General features: G+C 40.2%; 1 protein-coding gene across 2 annotated transcripts; it reads left to right on the forward strand.

Annotated features, from left to right (window-relative positions):
- PPP1R42 (protein phosphatase 1 regulatory subunit 42) lies at positions 1 to 27,835 on the forward strand. Of its 2 annotated transcripts, XM_039912767.1 has the most exons (10): positions 1 to 110; positions 2,057 to 2,269; positions 4,297 to 4,463; positions 5,966 to 6,104; positions 11,391 to 11,507; positions 14,025 to 14,069; positions 15,898 to 16,015; positions 18,402 to 18,533; positions 19,524 to 19,695; positions 27,406 to 27,835. In XM_039912767.1, exons 2-10 carry the CDS (start codon positions 2,141 to 2,143, stop codon positions 27,488 to 27,490), a joined length of 1,104 nt encoding a protein of 367 aa, XP_039768701.1. In that variant the 5' UTR covers positions 1 to 110; positions 2,057 to 2,140; the 3' UTR covers positions 27,491 to 27,835. The 2 variants fall into 2 exon arrangements, with proteins under 2 accessions (XP_039768701.1, XP_001511564.1); XM_001511514.5 differs by lacking the exon at positions 14,025 to 14,069 and having other exon boundaries at positions 3 to 110.

Genomic DNA, 27,835 nt, shown 5'->3' on the forward strand with positions numbered 1-27,835 from the left:
GGCGGCGTCCCCGGTCTCCATGGTAACGGACCCAGGCCCGACCTGCCCGCCGGCTCCGACGGACGAGGTGCAGGCTGCAGCTGGGCCGCTCGCCTGCTTGGTGACCCTGGGCAAGTCATTGCACCTCTCGGGGCCTCAGTGACCTCCTCCCTAAAATGGGCACCAAGACCGTGAGCCCCATATGGGCCAACCTAATTACTCTGTGTCTACCCCAGCCCTTACAACAGTGCTTGGCACATGGCAAGCGCTTAATACAATAATCATCATCCTAATAAAACAGCCGGGAAGGCAGAGAAAAGGGAGAAGGAGGGGTTAATCGGGGACACACTGTGGCTCAGTGGCCAGAGCAAGGGCTTGGGAGTCAGAGGATCTGGGTTCTAATCCCGCCTCTGCCACTTGTCTGCTCTGTGGCCTTGGGCAAACCACTTCAACCCTCCGGGCCTCAGTGACCTCATCTGGAAAATGGGGGTGAAGCCTGTGGGCCCCACGTGGGACAACCTGATGACCTTGTATCCTCCCCGGTGCTTAGAACAGTGCTTGGCACCCAGTAAGTGCTCAACAAATACCGTCCCTATTATGATTATTACAGTTTTTCCTCGGGGGTCGGGTAATAATAATGATGATGGCATTTGTTAAGCGCTTACTCTGTGCCAAGCATTCATTCATTCATTCAATAAACAGTATTTATTTAGCACTTACTATGTGCAGAGCACTGTACTAAGCGCTTGGAATGTACAAATCGGCACTGTTCTAAGCGCTGGGGAGGATACAAGGTCATCAGGTTGTCCCACATGGAGCTCACAATCTTCATCTCCGCTTTTCCAGATGAAGTCACTGAGGCACAGAGAAGTGAAGTAGCTTGCCCAGGGTCACACAGCAGACTAGTGGCAGATGTGGGATTGGAACCCACATCCTCAGACACCCAAGCCCAGGCTCTTGCCACTAAGCCACACTGCTGAGACAGGGCAAGACAGGACTGGCCTGGACAGGGCAAGTTGGAGACTTCTGCAGCCCTAAATAGACCCTTTTCTCACTGGTGTACACACTGAAAGAAACACAGAGTTACAGTACATCGAAGAACAAATCAAATGATAAATTACTAACTACTAACATGTTATTTTCTTGTGAATTCAAAGAAGCCTAGCATTCCAGGCCCTACCTACTAAGTTCCTCCATTCAGACTCAAGTTAGCGTTTTCACTGAAACGAGAAAGAAACCAATTCGGTTTTCATAAAAACATTACCATATATTACATATGGATATGAAAAAAATATCTTGATATGAAAAGGTTTGTGCATACCCCTGCCCCGCCACTTGTTTGCTGTGTGGCCTTGGGCAAATCACTTCACTTCTCTGTGCCTCAGTTTCCTCATCTGCAAAGTGGGGATGAAGACTGTGAGCCCCACGTGGGGCAGGGACTGTATCAAACCCAATTTGCATGTACCCACACCAGCGCTTAGTACAGTGTCTGGCACATAGTAAGCGCCTAACAAATACCACAAATGTTATTCCTGTACAAAAACCTGTGCCGTTATTTTCTTTTAAACTTTTCATCTATTGGGTTTTGAAGTTCACTCATGAACACACCACACCTGAGGTTACAACTGTTGGGCACAAGAATAGAAACCTCTTCGAATAATGGTATATAAAGCTATGTACGCGTCTTCAAAAACTGCTGGAATTTCAGACTTGTATTCTGGTATACTTTCTCTAAAAGTTATAAGGCATTTCAGGAGAAGATAGAATATTTATTATCTAAATAACCTCTCGATTCTCTTGGGTTGTTGGCCTCAAACCTCAGTTTATACACAAGTGTTCTGTACAAATGAATGTTCCAAATGAAAAAGTGAAAATAATTTACCAAATTTTATGATTTCTATTAGAAAAGTACAGTACATTGTTTACAAAGATGCTCTTCCCTGCTCTATAAATCACGAGATTTTCTAACTGAAATATATTTCCTTATCACTGGGTAACCAAAACATGCAGTTAATGTAAAAAGAAATAGAATGTGTGTTTTTATTGCTTTTAATTATTTCCTTGTTTATTTTTAAAGGACCAGTCTTAAAAAAACACTGAAGTTGCTTCTTGAGATGACAGCAAAATAGTATTATTTGAACATTTAAATTACAGAGGAAATATGGTTCGACTAACACTGGATCTGATTTCTAAAATCAGCAATCACAAGTCCCGGAGAGAAGAAAGCATGGCACAGTATTTGAGGAAAATAACTCATCTAAATGTATCAGATAAAAATATAGATAAAATTGTAAGGATGCTCTATTTATATGAAAGCTCAATTTTCATATTGGGGATCATTTTTATTGTAAGATTCAGAAGGTCCTAGGTTCCAATCCCTGTTCTGTCACCTGACTGCTGTGTGACTCTGGGCAAGTCACTTCACTTCTCTTTGCCTCATTTACCTCATGTGCGAAATGGAGATTAAGACTGTGAGCCCCATGTGGGAAATGGACTGTGTCCAACCTGATTTGCTTGTATCCACCCCAACGCTTAGTACAGTACCTGGAACACAGTAAGCTCTTAACAAATACCACAATTATTATTAATAATAGTACTATTTAAGAATTGGAATTGTAGCATAAGTTTTTTTTTTCAAACAAAACAATGGTCATTTACAAACCTCTCTTTACTTGGTATGAATGTAAAATTATTAGGGCAGTTTACACATTTATAATATATTTCTAACAGCAACTGCCTCACTCTACCTCGATCTCGTCTATTTTGCCGCCAACCCCTTGACTACATTCTCCTGGCCTGGAACTTCCCTTCCACATACAACAGGCCACCACTCTCTCTAACTTCAAAGTGTTATTAAAACCCCATCTCCTCCAAACACCCTTCTTTAATTAAGCTGTTGGGTGCTTCTGCACTTGGACTTGTACCCTTTAAGCATTTGATATTCACCCCTCCTTCAGCCCCCAGCACTTGTGTACATATCTGAAATTAATTCCTATCAGTGTCTGCCCTTCTAGACTGTAATCAATCAATGGCATTTATTGAGCATCTACTCTGTGCAAAGAACTGTACTAAGTACTCGAGAGAGCACAATATAACAGAATTAGCAGACACGTTCCCTGCCCACAATGAGCTTACAGTCTAGAGATCCGACCAAAGCAAGCCACCCCTCACCCCCATGTCACTGGGTGGGAGCCGCAGTGTCCCAGAAATACTCAGGAACGCAAACTTCTGCCCCAAGCATGACCCCTGCATGTCCCATCATGGTAACGAGGCAACCCTACGAACCCCATCCGACCCCTCTGTCCCACGTAGCCTGAGAACCAGTGGCCGCCCCTGGGACCTCTTCGACACCTGAGCCACCATGCATGACCATCATAGGGCTGCGGGCATCCCTGCTGGCCTTTTGCTAAATCGGCAGTGGGATTTTCCCAGCATCCCAGGCCTTCAAAGCAGGGAACGTATCTACCGACTCTCGCAAGCGCTTAGTTCAGTGCTCTACATATAGTAAACACTTTATAAATATCATTGACTGGTTTTAGGCATGTATTTAGCTAGTCTAGATAAAATTAAATGATTTTCCAAATGTCTTCTATTAAGTGAAAACAAGCATTCAAATAATCAATTAAGGAATTAATGGCATCTGAGTGCTTACTGTGTGTAGAACACTGTACTAAGCGCTTGGGAGGGTACAATACAACAGAGTTGGTTGATACATTTCCTGACTATAAGGAGCTTACAGTCTAAAGGGGGTTCTTAAAAGGTAAATATATGTATATATATAAATATATATATATCTGCATAGCATATTCAAAGTTTCATTGATTACACAATCCCATATCACCTGAATACCAAATCCTCCTTTTACCATATAAAATTTAGGGACTGCAGGAAGACCACCGCTTGGATTAGATGGATTAAGCCTATAAATTAAAGTCATTTAATAAGAAAAAAATAATTCAGGCATGCTAACTCCTTGAAAAGGAAAATAAATTCAAGCTGATTCAGGCTGTTTTATTAATTATATCAGTTAATAACTGGCCCAACTGCTGGAGAGAACAATATCCCTATATTCAAACAGTCTCACTCTTTCAGCAACAGTAGAATAATTTATTTCATGCTACCACTAACATATTGCTTGGATTTATATATTGATATGATCTGCATGAATAACTACAGAAGAAAAGCTTAAAATGTAATCTAAAACATATATTAATCTCCATTTTAAATAAATGTGAAAATTGACCTTACTTTTAGCACTTATGCTACACTTTCACAGCTGACCAACTGAAAATAATGTGGTCTTTTTTTCTCTTATAGGAAGACTTCTCTTTGTGCAAAAATCTCAATGTTCTATATCTATATGATAATCATATTCAGCAAATTGATAACTTGGGTTTTGCCACAAACCTAACACATCTTTATCTACAGAACAATTGCATTTCATGTATAGAGAACCTTGAAGCATTAAAGAAACTTGAGAAACTGTAAGTGCATATTTTTTTCTTATATTGAAGTTACTGAAAAGACATAACTATCTCTCTTGCCACTGGATTGAAAGCTCCATGAGGGGAGGGAACATGCATCTGCTTTTGATCCTTGTGGACAAGGAATGTGTCTACCACTTCTGTAATACTGTACTCTCTCAAATACGCAGTACAATGCTCTGCACCAAGTATAGCACTTGATAATTTCTACTGCCGGATTGATTAGTGTTCTTTCCCAAGAGCTAAATGCCATGCTCTGCACTCAGTAGATGCTGAATAAATGTAATGACGGACTGATATGGCAAAGGATATTTTGTCTGGGCCCAAATTTGGATTCTCTAAAAACAATGAGAAGCAGCGTGGCCTAGTAGAAAGAGCATGGGCCCGGAAGTCAGATGGACCTGGGTTCTAATCCCACCTCTGCCACTTGACTGCTGTATGACCTTGGGCCAGTCAGTTAACTTCTATGTTCTCATTTACCTCATCTGTAAAATGAGGATTAAAACTGTGAGCCCCATGTGGGACATGGACTGTGTCCAACCTGATTATCTTGTATCTACCTCGGCGTTTAGTATAGTGCAAGCACATAAGCAAGAACATACACATCCTTTTCCTTCTTCTAGCTGTAGTTGATTTTAGTGCCTATCTCCCCTCCACCAGCTTGTATGCTCCTTGAGCACAAAGTTCACATCTATTAATTCTGCTGGGCTCGCCCAAGCTCTTAGCATCATGCTCTGCATATGGTAGGCACTCAAGTTCTATTGATTGATAAATCCCATGTAGTGTCATCTTATCTTTGTCCACATCTCTCAGGCCAATCCCTGGAATGGTGCCTCTCTTGCTCTGACTTCTGACAAGTCCATGTGTGAAAATAAACGAAAGGGAAATAACTGAAAAAATGACCCCAAAATGCTTAGACCATCAGAGCAGAGTAGATGGAACAAAAATGGCAGGAGATGCTCAGTGAGACAGACATTGCTCCCCCAGACTTTAATTGACCTAGTACGGATGCTCTGAAACTGAAGACTGCACTGAGAAACTTCCCTGCTTTAAACTGAGGCAGCGGCGAATCAATCAATGGTATTTACTGATTGCATCTTATGTGTAGAACAGCATACTAGACGCTTGAGAGAGTACAATATAACAGAATTAAAGGACACATTCCCTGCTCATAGTGACTATGAACGGCTGTTTCTGCCTTGGAAAGGGGCCAAAAATAGTGATTTCATCCCCTTTTCATCCCAGTGGCCAAGGTAGGCTCTTGAAATACCAGGGTGTCCTACTAAGTGCTTGGTACACGGCAAGAGTGGTTAAACCCTTAAGAATGTCTGTGCCAGTTGTTCTGAGCTCCCTGGAGGAAAGGAATTATGTGAATTTCCTGGGTGGTAGTGTTATGCTGTCCTGTAACTCTTTTACCAATAATTCAAATGGTAATTTTCAACCTAAGTTTACATAGCATTATATTTTCAAAATGTCTCAGAATTCTTTTTTGTGTTCTACAGGTATCTGGGAGGCAATTACATCGCAGTAGTCGAGGGTTTAGAAGGATTAGAAGAGCTGAGAGAGCTACATATTGAAAGTCAACGGCTTCCCCTTGGAGAAAAGCTCCTGTTTGATCCGAGAACTCTTCATTCCCTGGCAGTAAGCCCATGTCTTAGCTTTTTGACAAGTGTTCTGAGTGAAATGATTTAAGTTGCAGAGGGAAGTGTGTGGATGGTTTTCTAATTTTGTTTTTCCATGGGCCAATTCTGAGTCGAGCCTTTGCAACCAAAACCAAGCAAAGGGTTCTACAATGCTTTGACCGATGTGGGGAAACTGTGGCATCAGGGACCGCAGGGTTCCACCTAGACCGTGGTGTAAACTCTAGACTACAGCTAGACTGTAAGCTTATTGTGGATGGGGAATGTCACTGTTTATTGTTGTATTGTACTTTCCCAAGCGCTTAGTACAGTGCTCTGCACAGAGTAAGCACTCAAATATGAAAATGAATGAATAAATGGAGAATTGCACTCCCCTATTTCTAGGCAAAGCAGTTAGCTATTTGGAAGCCAAATGCTTGTCCATTTCCCTCTGTTTCCATGCTGACCTGACCAGACTCTTCCTGGGTAATTCATTTCCATCTTCAGCACTGCATGGGAGTCCAGAGCAGCCTGGGATCCCACAGAGGGTCCCTTTTCTATAACCTTACGGAGCCAGTAGATAAGCCAGTAGATGTCTGCTGTGTGATCTTGGGCAAGTCAATTCACTCTCTGGGCCTCAGTTCCCTCATGTGTCAAATGGGGATGAAGACTGTGAGCTCCATGTGGGACATGGACTGTGTACCTACCTCAGTGCTTAGAACAGTGCCTGGCACATAGTAAGCACTTAACAAATACCATAAAAAACCACACAAGACAGTCCAAACTGTCTTGAACTGGAGACCGGACTGGACAGGACTATCTTGGAGAAAAGGAGATAGGGAAAGAGCCAGAAAAGACTTTGGTGTCCTGGTGGCTTCAGACCAGTCTGCATCCCTGTACTGCTGCCTCTGGCCAAAGCCTTGCTAAACTGGCATGGAGACACCCTCATTAATGGGCAAAGATCCAGCAGACCCATGGCGCTTCAGACATCCCTCAGATGGCATTTAGGGGAGAAATCCCTCCAATCCCCACCCTCAGAAATGCAGTGCTATCGACTAAATCCCACGAGGTCGTGTCCACATACCTACAGGCCCCAAGTTTGATTTCCCCCGAAAATGGGGTGACATCTATGGTTCTAGGGAAGTCCTGTTTGAGAACTGTGAGGGTCCAAAAAGAACCCATCAAACCAGACAGCATTTTGAGGACCAGGGACCCTTCTAATGCTCACCCATGTATGCTTTTCCAGCATTAGTCATAATAATAGTTGTGGCACTCGTTGAGCACTAATTATGCACCACTTACAGTATAAGTGCTGGGGTAGATACAAGATTATCAAGTTGGATACAGTCCCCGTCCCACATGGGGTTCACAGTCTAAGTAGGAGAGATAATATAGGTGAGGAAACTGAGGCCCAGAGGAGTTAAGTGACTTGCCCAAAGTCACACAGCAGGAAAATGGCAGAGATGGGATTAGAACCTAGGTGTCCTGACGCTCAGGCCCATGTTCCTTCCATTAGGCCACACTGCTTCTCCAGTAGAGTACTTTGCAATCAATCAGTCAATTTTATCTGTGTGCAAAGCACTGTACTAAGCACTAAGGAGAGTATAACAGAGTTGGTAGGCACGTTCCCTGTCCACGAGGAGCTTACATACACAGTAAGAGCTTAATAAATATTTTGACTACTGTTCTTACAACTACTACTCTAGGGAAACTGTGGAGATAACTAGAGATGTTGAGAAAGAAAGTTTTGTAATGGTGGAAATAACATTAATTGGGCTAGCAAAACTTTCAGGTAACAAAAACAAGTTCTTGTGAACACACTTCAGATGGGAAATGTTTTATACTGATGGACGTCATGTGTAGGGCTCAGCCAAAGTAAAATGGATTAATGTATTATTACTTATTAAATTTTAAATATTATATTAATATTATTAAATGTATTCACTTAAAGCTGAAAAACCAGAGCAAAGCTCTTTTATTCACTTAGTGGCAGAAACTGGCAGACTTGAGTGCTTTAAATTAGTTTAATTATATCTACACTCAAGCATTTATACATATACACACACACACACAGACATACATATATCCAAAAAACTCCAAGTGTTGCAGTTTGCTATCAGCTTTCTGGTTTTTTTTTATGGTATTCGTTAAGTGCTCACTATGTGTCAAAAACTGTTCTAAGTGCTAGGGTAGGTTCAAGTTAACTAGTTCAGACAGAGTCCCTGTCCCACACGGGGCTAACAGTCTAAGTAGGAGAGAGAACAGGTACTTAAATCTCCATTTTACTGTTGAGGAAACTGAAGCACGGAGAAGTGAAGTGACTTGCCCGAAGTCACATAGTAAGCATTTGGCAGAGTTGGGATTAGAACCCAGGTCCATCCAACTCTCAGGCTGGTGGTCTCTCCACTAGGCCATGCTGCTTCTCCTACTATCATTTACCACTGTTTTCACTGATGGAAGTCATGCATCCTATAAAATCACCTTTTTTTTTTTTTTTTAGATTTTGTGGTTTGAAGAAATGTCAATGGCTAGGGAACTCCTGCAAACTGTAAATCCCTGATCAACTAGACAAATAAATTTGTGTCTCCCAAGTGCTACCAGATGTTTCTCCTTGGGGCAGCTTTTCCCTCTTTCCTGAAGTATATAAAGCTCTGGGGTTTCTTTTAATGGAGATATTTTATTTCCCTGACATAAACCAGGCATGGCTGCTGATGAGGGTCAGCCAGGAGACTCAGAAATTAGCATAGTGGGACTCTTCTGTGAACATTTCTGTGTAACTGTGTTTAATAGTATACCACTGATTAGCAACCATCTCTTTTAAAGGATCAGATGCAAATGAAAACATACATGGTTTTACCCTCTCTGCTCCTTCCTTAAAAACAGTTCATAATTTAACTTATTCATAATAATAATAATATTTTCTGGAATTTAAGCACTTCCTCTGTGCCAGACACTGTATTAAGCACTAAAGTAGATACAAGCTAATCAGGTTTGTACAAAGTCCATGTCTCACATGAGGCTAACTATAAATTCCCATTTTGCAGGTGAGGTAACTGAGGCACAGAGACATTAAGTGAGTTGCCCAAGGTCACAAAGGAGATAAGTGGTGGAGCCGGGATTAGAGCTAAGGTCCTTCTGACTCCTAGGCCTGTGTTCTATCCATTGGGCCACACTGCTTCAGCATATATGCTAAGCAATTACTACAAACAAAGCACTGTACTAAGCACTGGGGTAAATACAAAATAATCTGGTCCATCCTGGAGCTCACAGTCTAAATGGAAGGGAGTAAAGGTACTTAATCCTCATTTCACCAGAGAGGAAACTCAGGTACAGAGAAGCAACTTGCCAGAGGTCACAAAGAAGGCAAGTGGCAGAGCCAAGGATTAGAAGCAGGTTTTAGGCCATGCTGCTTCTCCTGAAACATTCTTAGTATTTTAGCATTTCTTCTTCTGTTTCTATAATTCCATATTTCTTCAGTGTCTTTTCCATAATCTCTCTAGTTTCTATCTGCCATTATCTTTCTCTCTCTCTCGCCTTTTCTCACAAACCCTTTTCTCTTAATGTCACACTATCTGTGGACTTCTTCATTTTCTGTTTTCTTCAATGAGTAGTATTTATTTGGGCATCTACTGAGTGCAGAAAACTGTACTGTGACATAGTAGAAACGATCCTTCTTAGCCTTCTGAGCTCCTTATTCATTCACTCTGCCCCTTTGCCATCCTCTTCTCAGTCACCTCAGCCCCAATTCCTGGGTATTTTTAGCACTAAACTTTCACCTCTCTTGGCTTCTGTCTCTTGAGTTCTCTAAAGCCTACAATGTCATAGCTACAGGAGGTTCCCCTCTCAGAGATAGATCTCACTTAACATTCTAGTGTCTAGACCTAATTTTAACTCCAAAACTTCATCATTGTTTTATTATTTACAATAATACCCTATTACTATTTCTATCCATAATAAATAAATAATGGCCTTTGCTTTTTCTCCTAGATTCTCTAAAGGGTGAGCAGTGGCTCAGAAATGGCACGTTTTTCCCCCTTTTTCAAAGACTGGAGCCTCTCACTCCTCTCCGGCACATCTTTTTATCACCAGCCCCTTTTCTAGTTCAGGTTTAGATGATTAACAAATGGAATAAGGAATGGAGTGGTATTAGGTGAGCAGGAAGACAGGACCAACATGGTGCCCGGGATTATAAGCATGGACTCCTAATTCAAGTGTCTCTAATGTGTGACTCACTGCGCATTGCCGAACGGAACCCTCAGGCCCTGATCTGAAATTTCTAGAGAGGAATCTGGGAAGCATATTGTTCTCCCCATCCTCATTGTCGGTTTTTGTCTCTCTATAGGGAGGAAACTAGGTTCAGGTAAATTCACATTAGAACAGGTGTGCCACTAGGCAGAGGCTTCTCTGACAGCACCCCCCGGGGAACACTGCCGGTGTCTTTCCTGAAGTTAAACCTAAAACAGTTTGAATCATTTCTTCCTTTTTATAAGTCCACATTCACACCTATCTTTGGCCCTGAAATCTTATTTAAATGGAGTATTTTCTCTAGTTTGCCTTATTCTCTGCAAAATGGGTTCATGCAAGTGTTCCTGTTTTTTGTTGTATTGTACTCTCCCAAGCGCTTGGTACGGCATTCTGCTTACAGTAAGCGCTCAATTAATAGGACTGAATGAAATCTACTGCCCTTCTCTGCCACTTTCCTGATTTGTTTCCTTCACAGAAATCCTTGAATGACCATCCTTTAGCTCTATAGGGATCTGGAATAAGCCAGGATCTCAACTGACCAAAGGTGTCAGTTGCATAGGCCCTGGGTGTTCCTTTTTGAAGGGTGCTGCTGTCGAGTGAAGTTAGGATCTAGTGGCAGGGCCAGGTTTGGGAGTAAGGAGCAGATGTGTGTTAGAGATGGACTATTCCAACCCTTGGGCCTGCTGGACTGCCAACTTTAATGCTCCTACAGAAAGCCAGGCCTGACTGAGCCAGTGTTGGGAAGAAAAAAGGAATATTGAATGAATATCAAGACTCACTGAAACAGGCCTAGGAACATGATTTTTGAATCTTAAGCCCACATCTGAAAGATTTTTAAAAAGGCAGGCATCCCAGCATTTCATCTATCAAATAAGAAGCATAAAAGATGATTGGCAGGATCCAGACATGTTATTCAGAGCTGAGTGTTCCAAAGCTAGTATTTGGATGGATGTTGGATGTTGTACTGTACTCTCACCAGCATTTAGTGCTCTGCACACAATAAAGCACTCAATAAATGATGGACTTTTTCCCAACAGTTAACTGAGTAGTCTTTTTCTTGCAGAACTCCCTCTCTATATTGAATATCAGCAACAATAACATTGATGAACTAAAAGACTTGGAGATATTAGAAAACCTCACTCAACTTATAGCAGTTGACAACCAACTTCAACATGTGAAGGTACTGTATAAAAATAATAATTTTTAGGTTTATTATACAAATGAAATTAGGATCGAAAGCCTAAAGGGCCAAAGTAAATGTGGGGATAACAATTTATATCAGGTTTAGTGTACTACAGATAATTTTACAGTGTTTTTATCTACAGATTTTATAGGATATTAATGAGATTGTTTTTATTGTTCTTGGTACTGAGTTCATTTGAGGCCAATATTAAAATCTTCTCTTAGAGTTGGGCCCTTTTTTTCCAGACTACAAGGGAGGAGGGAGGGGAAGAGGAGAGAGAGGGGGAGAGGGAGAGAGGGAGAGAGGGAGAGAGAGGGAGAGAGAGGGAGACAGAGAGAGAGAGAGAGAGAGAGAGAAGGAGGCAAAGAGGGGGAAAAGAAAGGAAGAGAGAGCAGAGGAAAGGAAGTGGAAGGAAGAGGGAGAAATAGGCCAAGAGACTAACAAGTGATTAGGAAAGGAGGAGACTAGGGAAAAATAAGAACAAAAAAAATCCAGTGTATGCTTTATGGGTTTCAGGTAATGGATAGTGATACTTCCTCAAATTTAAGGTGATGTTTCTTAACGGTATAGTCCAGATTCATTTACAGAGTAACTATAAGAAACTCTGCATGGCATTATTTTATGTCTGGTTCCACAAAGAGAATAAGAGGAATGCTAAAAGAAAAAAATATTTAATGGTTGAGCTTCCTCAAATTATTTTTTCTGTTATCCAGACATTAATATTAAAATGAATTCATCTACCTGTGATGTTGGCATGCAAAGCCAAGAACATCATGAGAGTACAAATATTAATTGACTCCTCTTTACCTCCACAAATAAATTCAGGCTCTTCCCCTCACTTTCAAGTCTCCACAGCTTTATATAGAGAGATATACATAAATTTATATAAGTATATATAGTATACATGCATGCCCTCAATTCCTCCAACTTTTCAACTTGTTCTTTTTGCTCTGAATAGCCTGCCATCTTCCTTGTTCTTCTCCCCTCCTTGTCTTTTTTATACTTCATCCAAGGTGCCCCCTTTGTCCAAAAGCCTTTTCATCCTAGTAAACTCCCTTTCCTTTTTCAAAGACTTTCTAAAATTCATATTTTCTGAGAAAGCTCAACTGTCTCTACCTTAAAAAGTAACAAAGAGCCCCACTTATATAACTTAATGATCTTCTCATCTCACTTAATTTATCTATAAACCACATTTTCTGTTGAAAACTTAAAACTGTTTAAGGTAGGGACAGTGTCTAGCCTCTTCTGAACAGTGTGGAATATTTTTTGTGCTTAATAAATTATTAATTAACAAGATACGGTATAATCATTTTAAATGTATACCAACAGGGTTTAATGCATCACCTATCAGAGTCCCGGAGATTTTTGTTAACTGTTTCTCACTTGATAAATGACCCAGAACATGCTCACTCCAATGCATGTTTACCTAAGAATATCCTAATCCCATGTTGAAATATGATTACCCTTTGGATATGCTCTAGTTGTTCACTGCCTTCCTGTCTCTAATAAAATGTGTCCACTTTTGAACCTTTCAATAAGCTATACTAAAGGGACCAGACACTTTTCTGGGCAGTCTCTGTTTGATAAATGATCATGTCATGCTATCACTTAGAGGTCTGGTGCAAAATGCTGAAGAGCAAATTATATTCCACACGCAGGGGTAAGTGCCTGGGTGCCTCAGAAGGCATCGGCAGTACTGGACACAGCATTCTTCACAATTAATGATGGCCATTTATGAACCTGTATTTGACCACTGGGCTACAATCTTTATTGGAAACGTCTAGCTCATCTGCCCTAACTACATCTACAGGACAGCAATTTGTCACCGCTCTGACGGCCTGTCATAATCTGCCTGGGAAAATCTATAATTTTGCTCTTGTTCCTGACTAAATTGTGAAGAGAATGAATTCATCTTTTTGGGTTCCTTCTTGTCATAATCAATACTGGGCAGAGGTTGAATAAATTAAAAACCGAGACAGTATGAAAGGCTTTGGCAGGCTTATCATCTGTGGTTTCTAAATCAAATGCTTAATAACTGCAATGGTAGTTAGGTTCTTTTCACCATTTTGAATACAATATGCCACAGAAGAATTTCCCTAACCTGCAACAATCAGGAAAACTTACTGTTAAATGGTTAATATCTGTGTTATTTGTTAGTACACTGCTTGGCACATGATAAGTGCCTAAACACTAGGGTAGACACAAGACAATCAGGTCAGGCACAGTCCCTGCCCCACAAGGGGCTTGCAATCTAAGAGGGATGGAGAATATGTACTCAGTCCCCATTTTACAGATGAGGAAATGGAGGCACAGAGAAGTTAAGTAGCTTGCTCAAGGACACACAGCAGGCAAGTGGCAGAACTGGAATCAGGACCCAGGTCCCTAGTCTCCCAAGTCAGGTTTTAGTTAGGACATCATTATATGCCCCAGCTTAGCTTGTTATGCCTCCAAATGGGGCTACGTAGTTGGGTTTGTGGAGGTAGGTGAAGGCTGACATATTTTCCCTCTCCACAGAGAGCCCAACTCTCCACGAAGAAGATGAGAGAACTGAACTCAGTGGTAAAGTGAATGGGCAAAATTTTTTGCCCTTTAATATTCCCAGTTTTTCAAAGACAGATTTTAGAAAGATCAGTTAGTAAAGGTGTTTCTTTAAGCAATTACTCTTTGCCCACTATTGTGCTAAGTGATGGGGTAGGCAAATTTGACAGTCCCTGGCCTACAAGGGATTCACAGTCTTCAAGATGGGGACAGCAAGGCTACTATCTCTATTTTACAGAGGAGGAAACTGAGGCCCAGAGAGGTTAAGTGACTTCCTCGAAGTTACAAGCAGACAAAGGGCCGACCAAGAGAGTAGAAGGCAGGTCTCCTGACTCCCAGGCCTGTGCTCTTTTCATTAAGCCATGCTGCAAAGTCATGATGTGGAACAATCACCTTTAAGAACATAACCTAGCTGCTACTGCACAAGAAGAATACTCAACCTTTTGGCAGAGTTCCCACAGTTGCATATGGGAAATCTTTGGTTGACCACAAAAACAGCTGTTTTAAGTGCTAAAGCACTTGATGACTTCATAGCAAAATTCTCAACGTTCAGAAGCCCTACAACCCTGCTTTTCTCTGGTAAAAAATTTACTTCTGACATCTCTGAGGACAGATGTCAGCAGGCTTTATATTGGGGCACCGCACCTGAGATTTTTTGCTTTGAGCCAAAGGGAGATTGGCTCACTGCTGCCTTTCATGGGACAGGAGATTAAATACTGAGTGTCTGTAGTCTTTTTAAATTTGTGTGTGTCTGGAGAACAGGACTATTGGGAAGTTGGGAGAGAGGGGAACTTTTCAGCAATGCATCAGTTTGGACAAGGAGCATAAAATACTTAGATCAGAAAATGGAATATCCCCCAGCAGCTTTCTCTCTAGAGATCACTCACAGGAGGGTACTACAAAAGCAAGGCTTCATCCCTTCTCCCTGCTCCCTTCTGTACACAAGTATTCTTTTCTCGGCAGGGGTTTGAGGTCTGCCAGGGCTATGGTCTTTAACGCACAGAGGCATGTTGCCTCAGCACTTGGAGTGCAAGATTATGTGAGCGCTCCATCATATCAAACCCTCAGTTACCCGCATCCAGAATCTAAGCACGGACGTGTGATCTTCAGTTCCCTCCTCAGTGCCCCAGATGAGTAAAGTGGCAGTGACTCTGCTAGTAGCAGGCATAACCTCAAATGCAGTCCACACAAGAGTCCAGTGAACACCAGGGAGACCCCTTTAACTCCTACTCTCTCTTTCTAGCCTGAGCTTCCTGTCATTATAAACAGGTCCAGCTGAGTGTGAAAACATTAGTCATCTTTAGCTTGTAAGACATAATTCAAATGAAGTCTCTCCATGTTTTTTGATTTTCTCTTGGCTTTGTATAGTTGGCCAGAGCTCTCTTCTCTAGCCTGCCTATTTCCGCAAAAATGTGCTTGTGGCAGCATTAGTTGATAAAGAAATGAATTGGAATTTGTGATTTCAAAAGTTGGACTTAGTCTTAGTGAACTTTTTTCCAAACTTGGCAAAGCTGACACCTGACTTCAATCAACAGGTTCTTCTCTCCCACCTTTTGAGAGTCCCCCCAATTTTTAACTTGGATTGAATTACAGAACCTAATTACCAAACTGATGATGTTTATGGAAACATTTTATACTGTTTAAATAAAAATGCAGCTAAAACCAAAACTAAACTAAATGTACTCGTGTAAAAATACTGCACTCTCGATCCTTTTTTAAACAAAACATTTGAAAATGTAATTAATTGTTGTGTCAAGCAATAGCCATCTTAATAAACTCTCTGAACCTTTGTCGCATAGGTAGGTATATGTAAAATACTGTAATTTTCCTTTTATTTTGGTAATTACAGGATTTGGAGTTCGTATTGAACAAGTTGACAAAACTGTGGAAAATGGATCTTAATGGAAATCCTGTTTGCCTCAAACCAAAATATAGGGACAGGCTCATCACAAAGTCCAAATCTCTCGGTAAAACAATTTATATTACCTTCAGAACTTTTTTTTAATGCAAACGACTTTGTTACGGGTGTTTTTGCAATAGCATATTAAGCCTGCTCTCCCCCAGCAGGGCACAGATGTTTATGACTATGGAAAGGATTCTTCATGGCTTCCTACAACTTTGGGCGGGGGTAATGCTTGGGCAATGAAGAGCCAGTTCCTTTGCACACTCTTAGGTCACACAGCACCAATTTGGGGGTAAGGAGGGCATAAGGAGACCAAAACCATAGCACTAAGGCTGCAGCTTTCATCCCCAGCTATCCCAAAATGTCCTATAGCCGGCCTTTCCAAATGCTGAAAATGTAGCCAGTTTGCAGTATCTTAAATACAACCCTCTGGAGTAGATGGACTTAAGTCTGGTTTTCTTGAAAAATACTGGAGAAGAGAATGGAGCACAGCTCTTCTCCCCCGCACGATTCAGGAGACCTCAACATTGCACTGTCCAGAACTGGTCGGGGGACAGTCAAATGATTAATTGGCTTTCAAGACCTAAGGTAGTTCTCCAAAATATAAATATTGCATTCATATATCCAGGCTTGATTGGCTGTCCAACTTAACCTGAACAAATCGAACATATGAAAATAAAAATTATACAAATAATTTCTCTTGCTCAGAAATAATTAGTGAAAGCCAGCTGATTACAGCAGAATGTGTTATATTAAGAGGAAACCCAGGAGTCAAAAATCTGGTCCACTGAAAAATTCCGAAATGTTTTGCCATTGTACTTCGCTTTCTATGAAAGAAAGCAATATCAAAGCCATGGGGGTTTGCCACTTGCTGGAGAGGAGGGGAGCCTCCTTTTACTCAACAGTACCTTCTAGTCCCATCAGAAAATGTTTTCAAGAGTCCTGCCTAATTTCCCTGAAAGTTATTATTGCCCAACCATTTTATAGTAGAGTATGTTAGTAGAAAGGCATGCCAAAAGATACCTGCATAGAAGCTGCCCAGTACTCACCAGATAGGTCGCCAAATGGGGCCTCTGGTGTTTTCATGAGAACTGGAGAGCAATCTAGGATGAAGAGAAAAGCAATTACTTTGAAAAAAGGATTAGTGTTTGTCCTGGCACTCTGATGCTAAACCAACTTAAATCTCAATAATTTTTCAGTGAGGAATTTCCCAATGAATACTCAAAGTCCTAGGCACTTTGAAACTTACATGAAAAACACTTAGAATATCTTTAAGGAGACTAATTTTTAAGATTACTACCATTATTCACCGCATTTATATGGCACTGGACTTTACAAAGAATTACATACATCTTCATGTTATTGAATACAAATAATCCCAATACACTGTTTACCATATATTGAACTGTCTATTCCTTTGCAGTAATAGGTAGGAGGAAAGCAATTCCACTTTGCCTAAAACAGAAAGACAATAGTCTCCTAGTTTAACAAACATTTCTATAATGAACTTTTCATTTTTAAGAACAATTAACAAATGTAAATCTAAGATCCCCTGAGGTTCATTAAATCAAGGCTTAGTAGACGCTCTGATGTCAATATTGGGTAATGCACAGGGGTCTTATTACCAGGTTTCTATTTATACCTGACAGTAAACAGATGTTTGGAAAAGGAATTAATTGATGTAAATGAACATCAATATTAGTTTCAAAACTTCAGAGAAGGTTCTGTCCCATTAAAAGTCATCAAACTGTTTGTTTATAATTATTTTAATTTTGCTTTACTAAGGGGATATTTCCATAGAGCGGGCCTAAGGATTAGTTAATAGTACACTACCATCAGATATGTTTCCTCCTGACTTTATATCATTAGTAGAGAACTTATGAAGGTGACTTTCTTTTCAAATCAATCAATGGCAAATAAATATCATGTGACTGATAGAAATCATCATCACTGGGATTTAGTGAATGCTCCTCTGTACAGAGAAGTATACTATGCCCCTGAAGCTTTCAAACCTACAAGAGAAGTAAAAAACTCGATCCCTAGCTTCAAGGAACTATCTCCCAATCTACTGGAGGGGGGCGGGGGAGGAGACAGACACTAATTGCCTCACATACATTAGGAGTAGGGAATAAGAACATAGGCAGAGAGAGTGAAACAAGCTTGAGTGCTAAAGGTGGCTGATGCGACAACAAGACAGGGAAATGGGGATTAGTAATAACTAATAGCCTCTTTCCTAAGTGCTTGAAAAATAACAGATTGCATATGTAACTAATTTTGTAGATATTTTTGAAAATGTAATAAGATATTTGGCTTTTTCCCTCTCTGAAAATAAACAAAGTTAAGCAAAATATGGTGGAAACAAATTTATGAGCAGTGTAAATTAAGGTAATCTAGGATTTAGCAATTAGACTGCTTATGTTATTTCTAAAATAAAAATATGCTTTCCCCAGGTTCTCTTGATGGGAAAGAAATAAAAGAAATGGAAAGGCAGTTCTTAATGAACTGGAAAGCATCCAAAGATGCCAAGAAAATCAGCAAGAAAAAGACCATGATGAATGAGAGTGCAGCCCATCCAAATTTATGTAAGTGTTCTAATTACTGCATGAAAACATACCATTTTTTTGCAATAAACACATATTAGTAACATAAAATATTAAGAAACAAACTTCAAATCTAATTTATTCCAAATACCTAGATGCTTATTTAATTCCATTTAAGTTTTACACATTTTTTATATTTCTCAATATGTATCATCATCATCAAAAACATTTATAGTACTCTGAACCTAACTTGGACATGCTGCTAGTCACTGACTACAGCACAGATACAACTCCTACTAACTAGGCGCTTATAATCACAAGCGATAAAAATACAACCTTAATTAAAGTCCAAATATTGGTTACCCGACTGACCAGACTGCAAACCAAGGCTAATGCACCCAATTCAGAAAATAAAGTTCTAATTGCATTCCTATCTGGGCAAGTCATATCCAATTTTAATTTACACAAACTTTTCAAGAACTTGCATTAAACTTAATTTAGAGATGTGTATAAATGCCATATTTTATTAATAATAATAATTGTGGTACTTGCTAGGCACTTACTATGTGCCAGGCGCTGTACTAAGCGCTGAGGTGGATACAAGCAAATTAGGTTAAAGTCTCTTGTTTCACGTGGGGCTCCCAGTCTCAAACCTCATTTTACAGATGAGGTAACTGGGGCACAGAGAAGCGATGTGACTTGTCCAAGGCCACACAGTAGACAAGTGGTGGGTTTAGAACTCATGACCTACTGACTCCCAGGCCCGTGCTCTATCCACTACACCCTGCTGTTTCTGATATTTTGGCCCTGTACCCACCATACCTGACTCAGCCACAAACACCTACTTACTTTATTCTAAACTTTGCTGAAAAAATACATGATTTGGTTTAGTAAAACATATACCCACAGAGAGCATATACACTAAATCGAACATTCAGTAAACATTTTGGTACACTAGTCACTTGTCATAGCTACCTCACATTTTAAGTTTGCATTTTCAAAAATAAAATACTGTACTTTTGCCTACTACAGATAATATGGAATCAGACAACCACCTAGTTCCTGTTTATTATGATTCCCCACAGGGGGGTAAATCAAAACTTGTCATTTTTTCTGATACACAAAGACCTCGTCAAAACAGAAAAGAATCTCTAAAACAGCCACGAGAAGAAGAAAGTAACAGTGATGTTGCTGAAAAAATAAGGTGTGTTTCTTTCAAATATTTAAGTGCTTTTAATCTCTTTCTACCAAACTATTACCATGTATTTTCTTAAGGCTTTATGTCTTGAGCATCTTGATCATTTTTCTCATCTAAAGCATACCTCTAGATCATTTGTTATAAATTATTTATTTATAGTAACGTCCATCTCCCCTTCTGGGCCGTAAACTCATTGTGGGCAGGGAACATGTCTACCAACCCTGTTGTACTAGACTCCGCTGCTTTTCTGCTGTGTGACCTTGAGCAAGTCACTTCACTTCTCTGGTCCTCCATTACCTCATCTGTAAAATGGGGATTATGACTGTGAGCCCTGTGTGGGCCAAGAACCACGTCCGACCCAATTAGCTTGAATCTACCCCAGGGCTTAGTACAGTGCTTGACACATAGTATGCCCTGAACCAATACCACAATCATTTATTATTATTGTTATTACTAACAGTGAATCACAGCCAAGGCTTTTCCTAACTGCAGCCTCTCCTCAATTCTGGGACCACTAAAGCTATATGGCAGGAGCCAGGAAAAAAAGCCCAAAGGGTTACCACCATATTGTCCCTCTCTCATCCCATCCTGGCCAGCGGGTAGGAAGGGCACAGAGAAGATGGGGCCAGGAGTATAGACGAAATGGGATATTCATTTTGAAGTCACCTCACTTCTCTGCGCCTCAGCCTCCTCATCTGTAAACTGGAGAGGCGATATCTGTTGTGCCTTCCCCTTAGCCTGTGAGCTCCCATTTGGGACACTGAATGGGCCTGAACTGACTTAATTGTACCCATCTCCAGAGCTTGGAACAGTACTTGGCACACACCAACTAATAATATCATAACACAGCAAAGTACTTAAATACTAATTATTATTATTATGTCAGAAGTGCCATGTGTAGAAACTTTTAATCATAAATACCAGATTCTAGGTACATAAAATCAGCTTGTCTACTGAAAATTAGAAGCATTGTTATAATTTGCTTCTTCATGGTAGCTGAATTACAATTTTGCCCAAATAATCTTTGCTTACCTATTATCCTTAATTAACACAATAAAAGGAAAGAAAATGAATCTAACTGCTATAAATACTTTCAGCTTAAATTTGCATTATTTTTAAAATTATGCAGGCATAAGTGCTCATTTATCTAATGGCACATTTTACCTTCCACACAAAAATGTTATTTTCTCTCTTCCTTCAGCACTAAGCAAAATCCTATACTGTATTAGAATGGGATTTAATTTATCTTAAAATCACACAAAAATGATCAGCTGTCAAACTGTATAGATGGTAGCAGTCTCTACTTAGAGGAACTGTTTACTTATCTTGGTACAGTCACCTATGATTTCACTTACTGATTAAAATTTGTCCGCAACTACTTTCTCTTTATACAGTAGCCTCTAAAAAGTTCACTTTTGTTTAACTGTTGGCCTTCCAATTAGAAAATAATACTCCATTTTTAGTCTATTTTTGTTTACAATTAACATATTCATATACTGTTTCTGATGGAAGTGTGTCTAATGTTTTATATCTTAGACTAAATATGCCAACTATGCCAATCTCTGTTTAATCATTGGGATCAGAAGATGATAAAAAAATACAGTACAAACTAAACACATCATTTTGTATTTCAACTTGTGAGGGATATTACTTTTGGAAAATATAGTTTAACTCTGTTAGTCAGTGGACCCTCAAACAGGCATACCACATTAACTTGCATTATTGCCTGCCCCTTAGAATTCACCACTACTCCTCAATTTTTGAGGAGGAAATAAAGTATTATTTTTGTAAGCAATAATATCAGCACACACTGGGATAGGGAGAGCAGAGGGAGAACACCAGGAACACAGGCTTATCCCACGAAGACAACTTTTTTTGCAGCAGGCAGGTAGGAAGAGGAGAAGGAGGTGTGGTTGCTGTAATTTCTTTGGTGACAATTTTATGCGGCATTTGGGCAAGTGCAATAGAAGCAAGTACCCTCCTACCTTCCTCCTCCTCCCTTTTTTCCCCTGCTCCCCTTACTACTAGGCTTATTTCACCATGTGACAGATTCCCCCACCCCCTTGTTTTGGGGTTGCAAAATTATGCAAAGAAGTAGGGCACTTATGTGAATAAAGGAGATACATAATATTTTACTACACAGTCACATTAATTAGAGGCTAAATCGCACCCCATGTTAACACAAACTGGTTAACACAGTCTCTATACTTGTCCTTCATTTTTTTTAGGCTTTATTTCTCATCTGATCCTAAACAAATGATAGAATAATAATAAAAATAATGGTATTTGTAAAATGCTTACTATGTGCCAGGCACTGTACTAAGCACAGGGGTGGATACTCAATATAACTACTACATAATATAAACACTACTTAATAATTAGGATATGACAAGGAGTAGGAGTCCAAAGAACAAGTCACTATAAATATGAATATGGCTTACAGAGAGCTGCCATTTAGAGGCTGGGGGTGAACTTGGGGGTGGGACATTGGAAATGAATTGTCAAGAGGGCAAGATATGGGGGACAGAGATATGAGAAAAACAGAGAAGCAGTGTGGCTTAGTGGAAAGACCACAGGCCTGGGAGTCAGAGGTCATGGGTTCTAATCCTGCCTCTGCCACTTATCAGCTGTGTGACTTTGGGCAAGTAACAACTTCTTTCCCTGGGCCTCAGTTACCTCATCTGTAAAATGGGGATGAAGACTGTGAGCCCCATGTGGGACAACCTGATTACCTAGAACAGTCCTTGGCACATGGTAAGTGCTTAACAAATGTCATCATTATAATTATTATTATTATGAAGAGAGGGGGAGAAAGGAAAAAGGATTCACCCATGCTCTTTTCCTTCTGCTTTTCCACTACCGCACTCTGGTTGGCAACTATGGTATTTATTGAGCACTTACTGTGTGCAGAGAACTGTACTTAGGCAATTGGGAGAGTACAATACAATAGAGTAGGGAGACATGTTCCCTGCCCACGCTGAACTTGTAGTCTGGAGGACTGGTTCTTCACCAGACTCTAGGAGTGAGCACCTGTATTCCTCCCTCCCTCCTATGGCCCCAAAAGGAGCAGCCTTCTGTCCAGGTCACCCCTGCTCAAGCCACTCAGTCGGGGTGATCCAAAAGGGACAAGACAAAGGTCGGCGATTTGGACCCACTGCGACAGTGGGCATCCCACTAGACTGCACAGTTGCTGGGCCGCTTTTTGGCCATATCTGTTGATCACAGCCATGGCAATGGAAATGGATCGCTTACGCCGGCTACGGTAGAAGCTACAGCCATGGCCAGTAGACACTGGTCGCATCCAGCAGCGCTGCAAAGCTTCCGCGTGGAGTGCCGGCGCCACAGTGGCTCCAGAGCTCTGACTCCCATCTTGTTCTTACAAGATACCCCAGGCTGCCCCAGCAAATTGGGTGTGGGTGAATAATATTAATTGTGGTATTTGTTAAGGACTTACTATGGGTCCAACACTGTAGTATCAAGGGTTGGGGTAGACGCAGGATCATCAGATCCTACACTAGGGCTCACAGCCTAAGTAATAGGAAGACCAGGTACTGAACCTCCATTTTGCAGATGAGGGAACTGAGGCACAAAGAAGCTAAGTGACTTGCCCAAGGTCACACAGTAGGCAAGTGGCAAAACTGGGATTAGGAGCCAGGGCCCAGCCCCGACCTTGCCTCTACTCCTCCCATAACAGACACGGGTTCATTGGCTTCTTTGCAGCATCACACATGTACATAATTCACATCATCAAGAACATATGCAAGTTTGTCCACAGGATTATTAAAAGCTAACACAGCTGGAACCCATTCCACAACATTGCTCTCTTGGGCTGTTAGGAAAAGTCCTGTTTTCTTCATCCAACATCTTAGAACATCTTACAGTTATCTTCAAGGCAAATTAGAAAATGTGGAAACTGAGCCCAGCCTTATCAATCAAAGAATAGTGTTGCTGAAGAGTACTAACTTAGCAGAAGAAAACAATCAATAAAATAGGTAGAGACAATCCCTGCCCATAAAGAGCTTTCAGACTAGAAGGGGAGACACTAAAATAAATTATAAATGGATACGTATGAACACAAATGCAAGGACCTTACATGAGTGTAGGGAACTGACTGTAGGGTTTATGGCTCAGCTGACAAACAACAGAGTTAGAACAGAGCAAAGACAGGGTTTTGTTAGGGCACAAAATACCCAGGCCTGGCTCTGTACTCACAAACTACAATGAAATTCTGCAGTTTCTTCCTCCACAAAACATTCTGTGGGTTTGAATAAAGCAATCACGACAGTGAAATCTGAATAGTACGGTAATTACGATAGAGTTACCAAAATATTCAAATAATCTCTTTTTGAGCACTACATCTTGACTTGCGTTCTAGTCTTGGCTCTTCCACTTTTCTGTTGTGTGGCCCTGGGCAAGTCACTTAATCTCTCTGTACCTGTTACCTGATTGGTAAAATGGGGATTAAGACTGTGATCCCCATGTGGGAAGTGGACTGTTTCCAACCTGGTTAGCTTGTATCTACCCCAATGCTAAGTAAGTGCCTGGCACGTAGTAAATGCCTAACAAATATCAATCTTTTAAAAAATAATAATTCCCACAGTGAATAAAGCTACTCATTAATTTGTTAATTAAATAGTATTTGAGAACATATTGAATGCAGAAAACTGGACTAAACACATGAGAATGCAATGAAAATAAACCACACAGTCTCTGCCCTCAACAAGTTTACAGTCCGCTGGCCCGCAACAGACTCTGCAGGTTTAAACAGAGTGGAGCCCATTTCTAACCCACTTTGCTGGATATCGATTAATAGCGACCCTATGTCTGTGCACAAATCTGGCCCTGATTCTCTATTTTAGTTTGTGTCAAGGCTATAGGTGTGCCAGGTAATGCACAGAAATTCTAACTTCTCAGCTTAGCTCTGGATACTCAAATAGAGGTGAATGCTATCCTGTGGGTATTTTTAATTAAAGATTAGGTCAAAGCTGTCCTTTATTTTAAAGGATGATTTGGAACAAAAGCCTTGAATGTTCAATTAAAATGCTAAAGAGCAAAAAAATCAAGCAACAGATGATACAAACTACTGGTCCTTTCAGCCTTTGTCAAAGTAAATTGTTTTGACAGACATTTCCTCTGTTTTCAAATAAGCTAGGAGATGTTTGACCCATAGTAATTTTAAAATAGACATTAAATACCTTTAAATACAACATATACGTTCCACTGAGAATTGTATGTAACCTGTGTATGAAAAAAGCTAATTGTTTCTTGATTATTTAACTGTGCCTTTGAGAAAATAAGCAAAATTAATAGAGTCAATCCATCTTTGTGTTAATGTGAAAATAACTTTCTGGTTGGATTAAAATGCAGCTTTAAACATACATAAGGAAATGTGAATTCCTTGATCATGAAATTCAAAGGAAATAATTATTAAATCATTATTTAAGTATTTTAAAGGAAACTAATAGCTTCCAGCTATTTCATAAGTTCTAAAGTTCATAAGGTGAACTTACTAATCGGCAGTTAATAGTGGCTGTCTATACTTCCATACAGTTCATTTCGGTGGGGGGGGGGGAATCCTAGTAACCAAGAGTCTCCTGTGAGTTTCACTATGAACTGAAAAATACTGCATTATTATTTTTATTTAGATGGCCTTCTAAAGCATTTTTATATGATGCTCATTTGTTAATGGAGAAATAGCTTTTTACTCATCTTAAAGTATTTTAAATTGCTCCTCAACAAGTTTGATGGGCAAAAAATAACTCATACCATTACATACCAAGACATTCAGGAATATTATCATATTTCACATATACAGCATGCCTTTAGAAAATCTGGTCCTACCCATTATGTTTTTGTTAATAGTTATGAATTCAAAGCATAAAATTAGCAATCATTCATAGTTTCTGATCATTAAGAGAACTGTCACGGACAGATATATTGACCCAATCATCAGTTTAAATTCATTAAATCCCATTATAAAAGTTGGTGGCAAAATTAAGAAGCATTTGCTTCTTCAGATTAGGAAATTTGGGAGGAGCCTCTTGATGAGTGCCCAGATGGTCCTCTGCCTAAATAACAGAAGGTCAAGAGGTCAATTCTTTTTTTCCTACACAAAAATATATTCCTATTTTAAAGACTTCATTTCTTTGCTTTAGAGCACTCATTCTCAAAGAAACTTTTGCTGTGGCTTCCAGGTAGCCACTACAACATCTTGGTAGATCCATCTTTATAGAATTGGATTAAATAATGAAAAACTAGAAGCAAGCCCAGGCTTATATGGATGGCATTTTATAAAACATTGACTGTGTGTCACAATTCTTGTCACTCTCTGCCTACCTCTGAATCTTCTTCTGTCACCATTTGTGTCTCTGTCTTTGGGACATCTCTATCAATCTCTGTCGACACAGAAATCCTCTGGCAATGCCATTTAAGAAATATTGCTTGAAACTCACATGAGCTAATTATTCCAACAAGACAATAAAGTGACCCCAAACAAGAGTTTGCCTGATCTCCTATCTCAAAAAAAAAATCCTTTTAAATTTGGAGGGGGAAAAGGAGAAAAATTACAAAAGCGATTAGGGCACAACACTGATCATTTGACCAGAGGGGGAGTTTCCAGGGCTCCTGGTTTTTATTCTTACATTTTGATGTGTGGCCTTAAGGTAACACCTACATAGCTCAACCCATAACCTCAAAATAGCTGTGAGGAAAAAAATGAGATAATATTAAATAGACACCTCCCATAAAACAGTTATACCCCCTAATCATTTAATGGTAACAAAATTGTCTGATATCATGGTTAGTTTTATGGTTGAAGCAAACACTAATGAAGTAGCATTTCCAGCATTACAAGGTCAGGTCATTTCTCCAAGAGCAGCTTATTTAAAACACCACCTTCAGATATCAATAAGAGGGTAACGGAATACCAGGTCCTGGAAGAAGAAAAAGTCTCCACCAGCCCCCTGGTGCAGGAAAACCAGCTGCAGTGAAAATGCCCGCCTAGCTCAAGCGTGCAGGCTGTAGGTCCAGAAATCTTCACACCCCCTTCCAGCCCCAAAGCACTTATGTCCATTAATTGATCTTCTTATATTAATGTCGGTCTCCCTCGCTAGACTGTAAGCTCACTGTAGGCAGGGACTGGGCTTTATTGTTGTAGTGTCCTCTCCCAGGCACTTAGCACAGTGCTCTGCACACAATAAGTGCTCATTAAATAATAATAATGTTGGTATTTGTTAAACACTTACTACGCACAGAGCACTGTTCTAAGCGCTGGGGTAGATACAGGGTCATCGGGGTGTCCCACGTGAGGCTCACAGTTAATCCCCATTTTACAGATGAGGTAACTGAGGCCCAGAGAAGTTAAGTGACTTGCCCACAGTCACACTGCTGACATATGAACTTCAACTCCTACCCAAAAATAAACTATGGGCTTCTACTAATAATCCTAATCACAGTATTCATTAAATGCTTCCTATTTGCAAAATAACTAGTTCAGAGAAATCCTCGCTTTATACAGGGCTTAGAGTCTGAGGTAGGAAAAGCAGGTTAAATGATTAAACCTTGAGACCATCTTTAAAAGGCACAGAAAAAGAGGTGAAAGCACCTCTTTCTAGACGTTCAGACACGTGATAGACTGTATAATTGATCCTTTTTTTTTTGCATCCTTTCTGCCTTCACAAATCATTTGGTTTAACAATACTTCTTTTATCAATGCAGGAATCTAATCCTGAAGACCCCACAAAGTTCACTGCCAAGAAATGACATATCTGAACCTCACCTGATCCGTAAAACGCCGTTCTAACTTCAGTGTCATTGCTGCATCTTCTCTTTACCCCAAAGACTTACCACTAGAGAAAAGGCGGGACCGGCTCCCCCGAGACCCATTATTTCGCTTCTTCACATTGCCAGATAGAGCAGAGTGTAGTGTACTTTAAGCTTCCTATCATTTGGATTTTTTTTTTTTAATGAAAACTCTAGGTTGTGTAAGGGAATTTCAAATCTAAGGAACACTGGGCCTTCCTTGATGGTCTCAGTTGAATGGTGGCGTCGTGGCTTCGAAATCTGTAAAATTTGACTATTCCTCGCCATTGCCGCGTTCGACTTTTTTGGCCCAACTTTGACTAATAAAAATAGGCGGTCGAATGTC

Source organism: Ornithorhynchus anatinus, chromosome 7, assembly GCF_004115215.2.
Source record: "Ornithorhynchus anatinus isolate Pmale09 chromosome 7, mOrnAna1.pri.v4, whole genome shotgun sequence".
Classification (NCBI taxonomy): Eukaryota; Metazoa; Chordata; class Mammalia; order Monotremata; family Ornithorhynchidae; genus Ornithorhynchus; species Ornithorhynchus anatinus.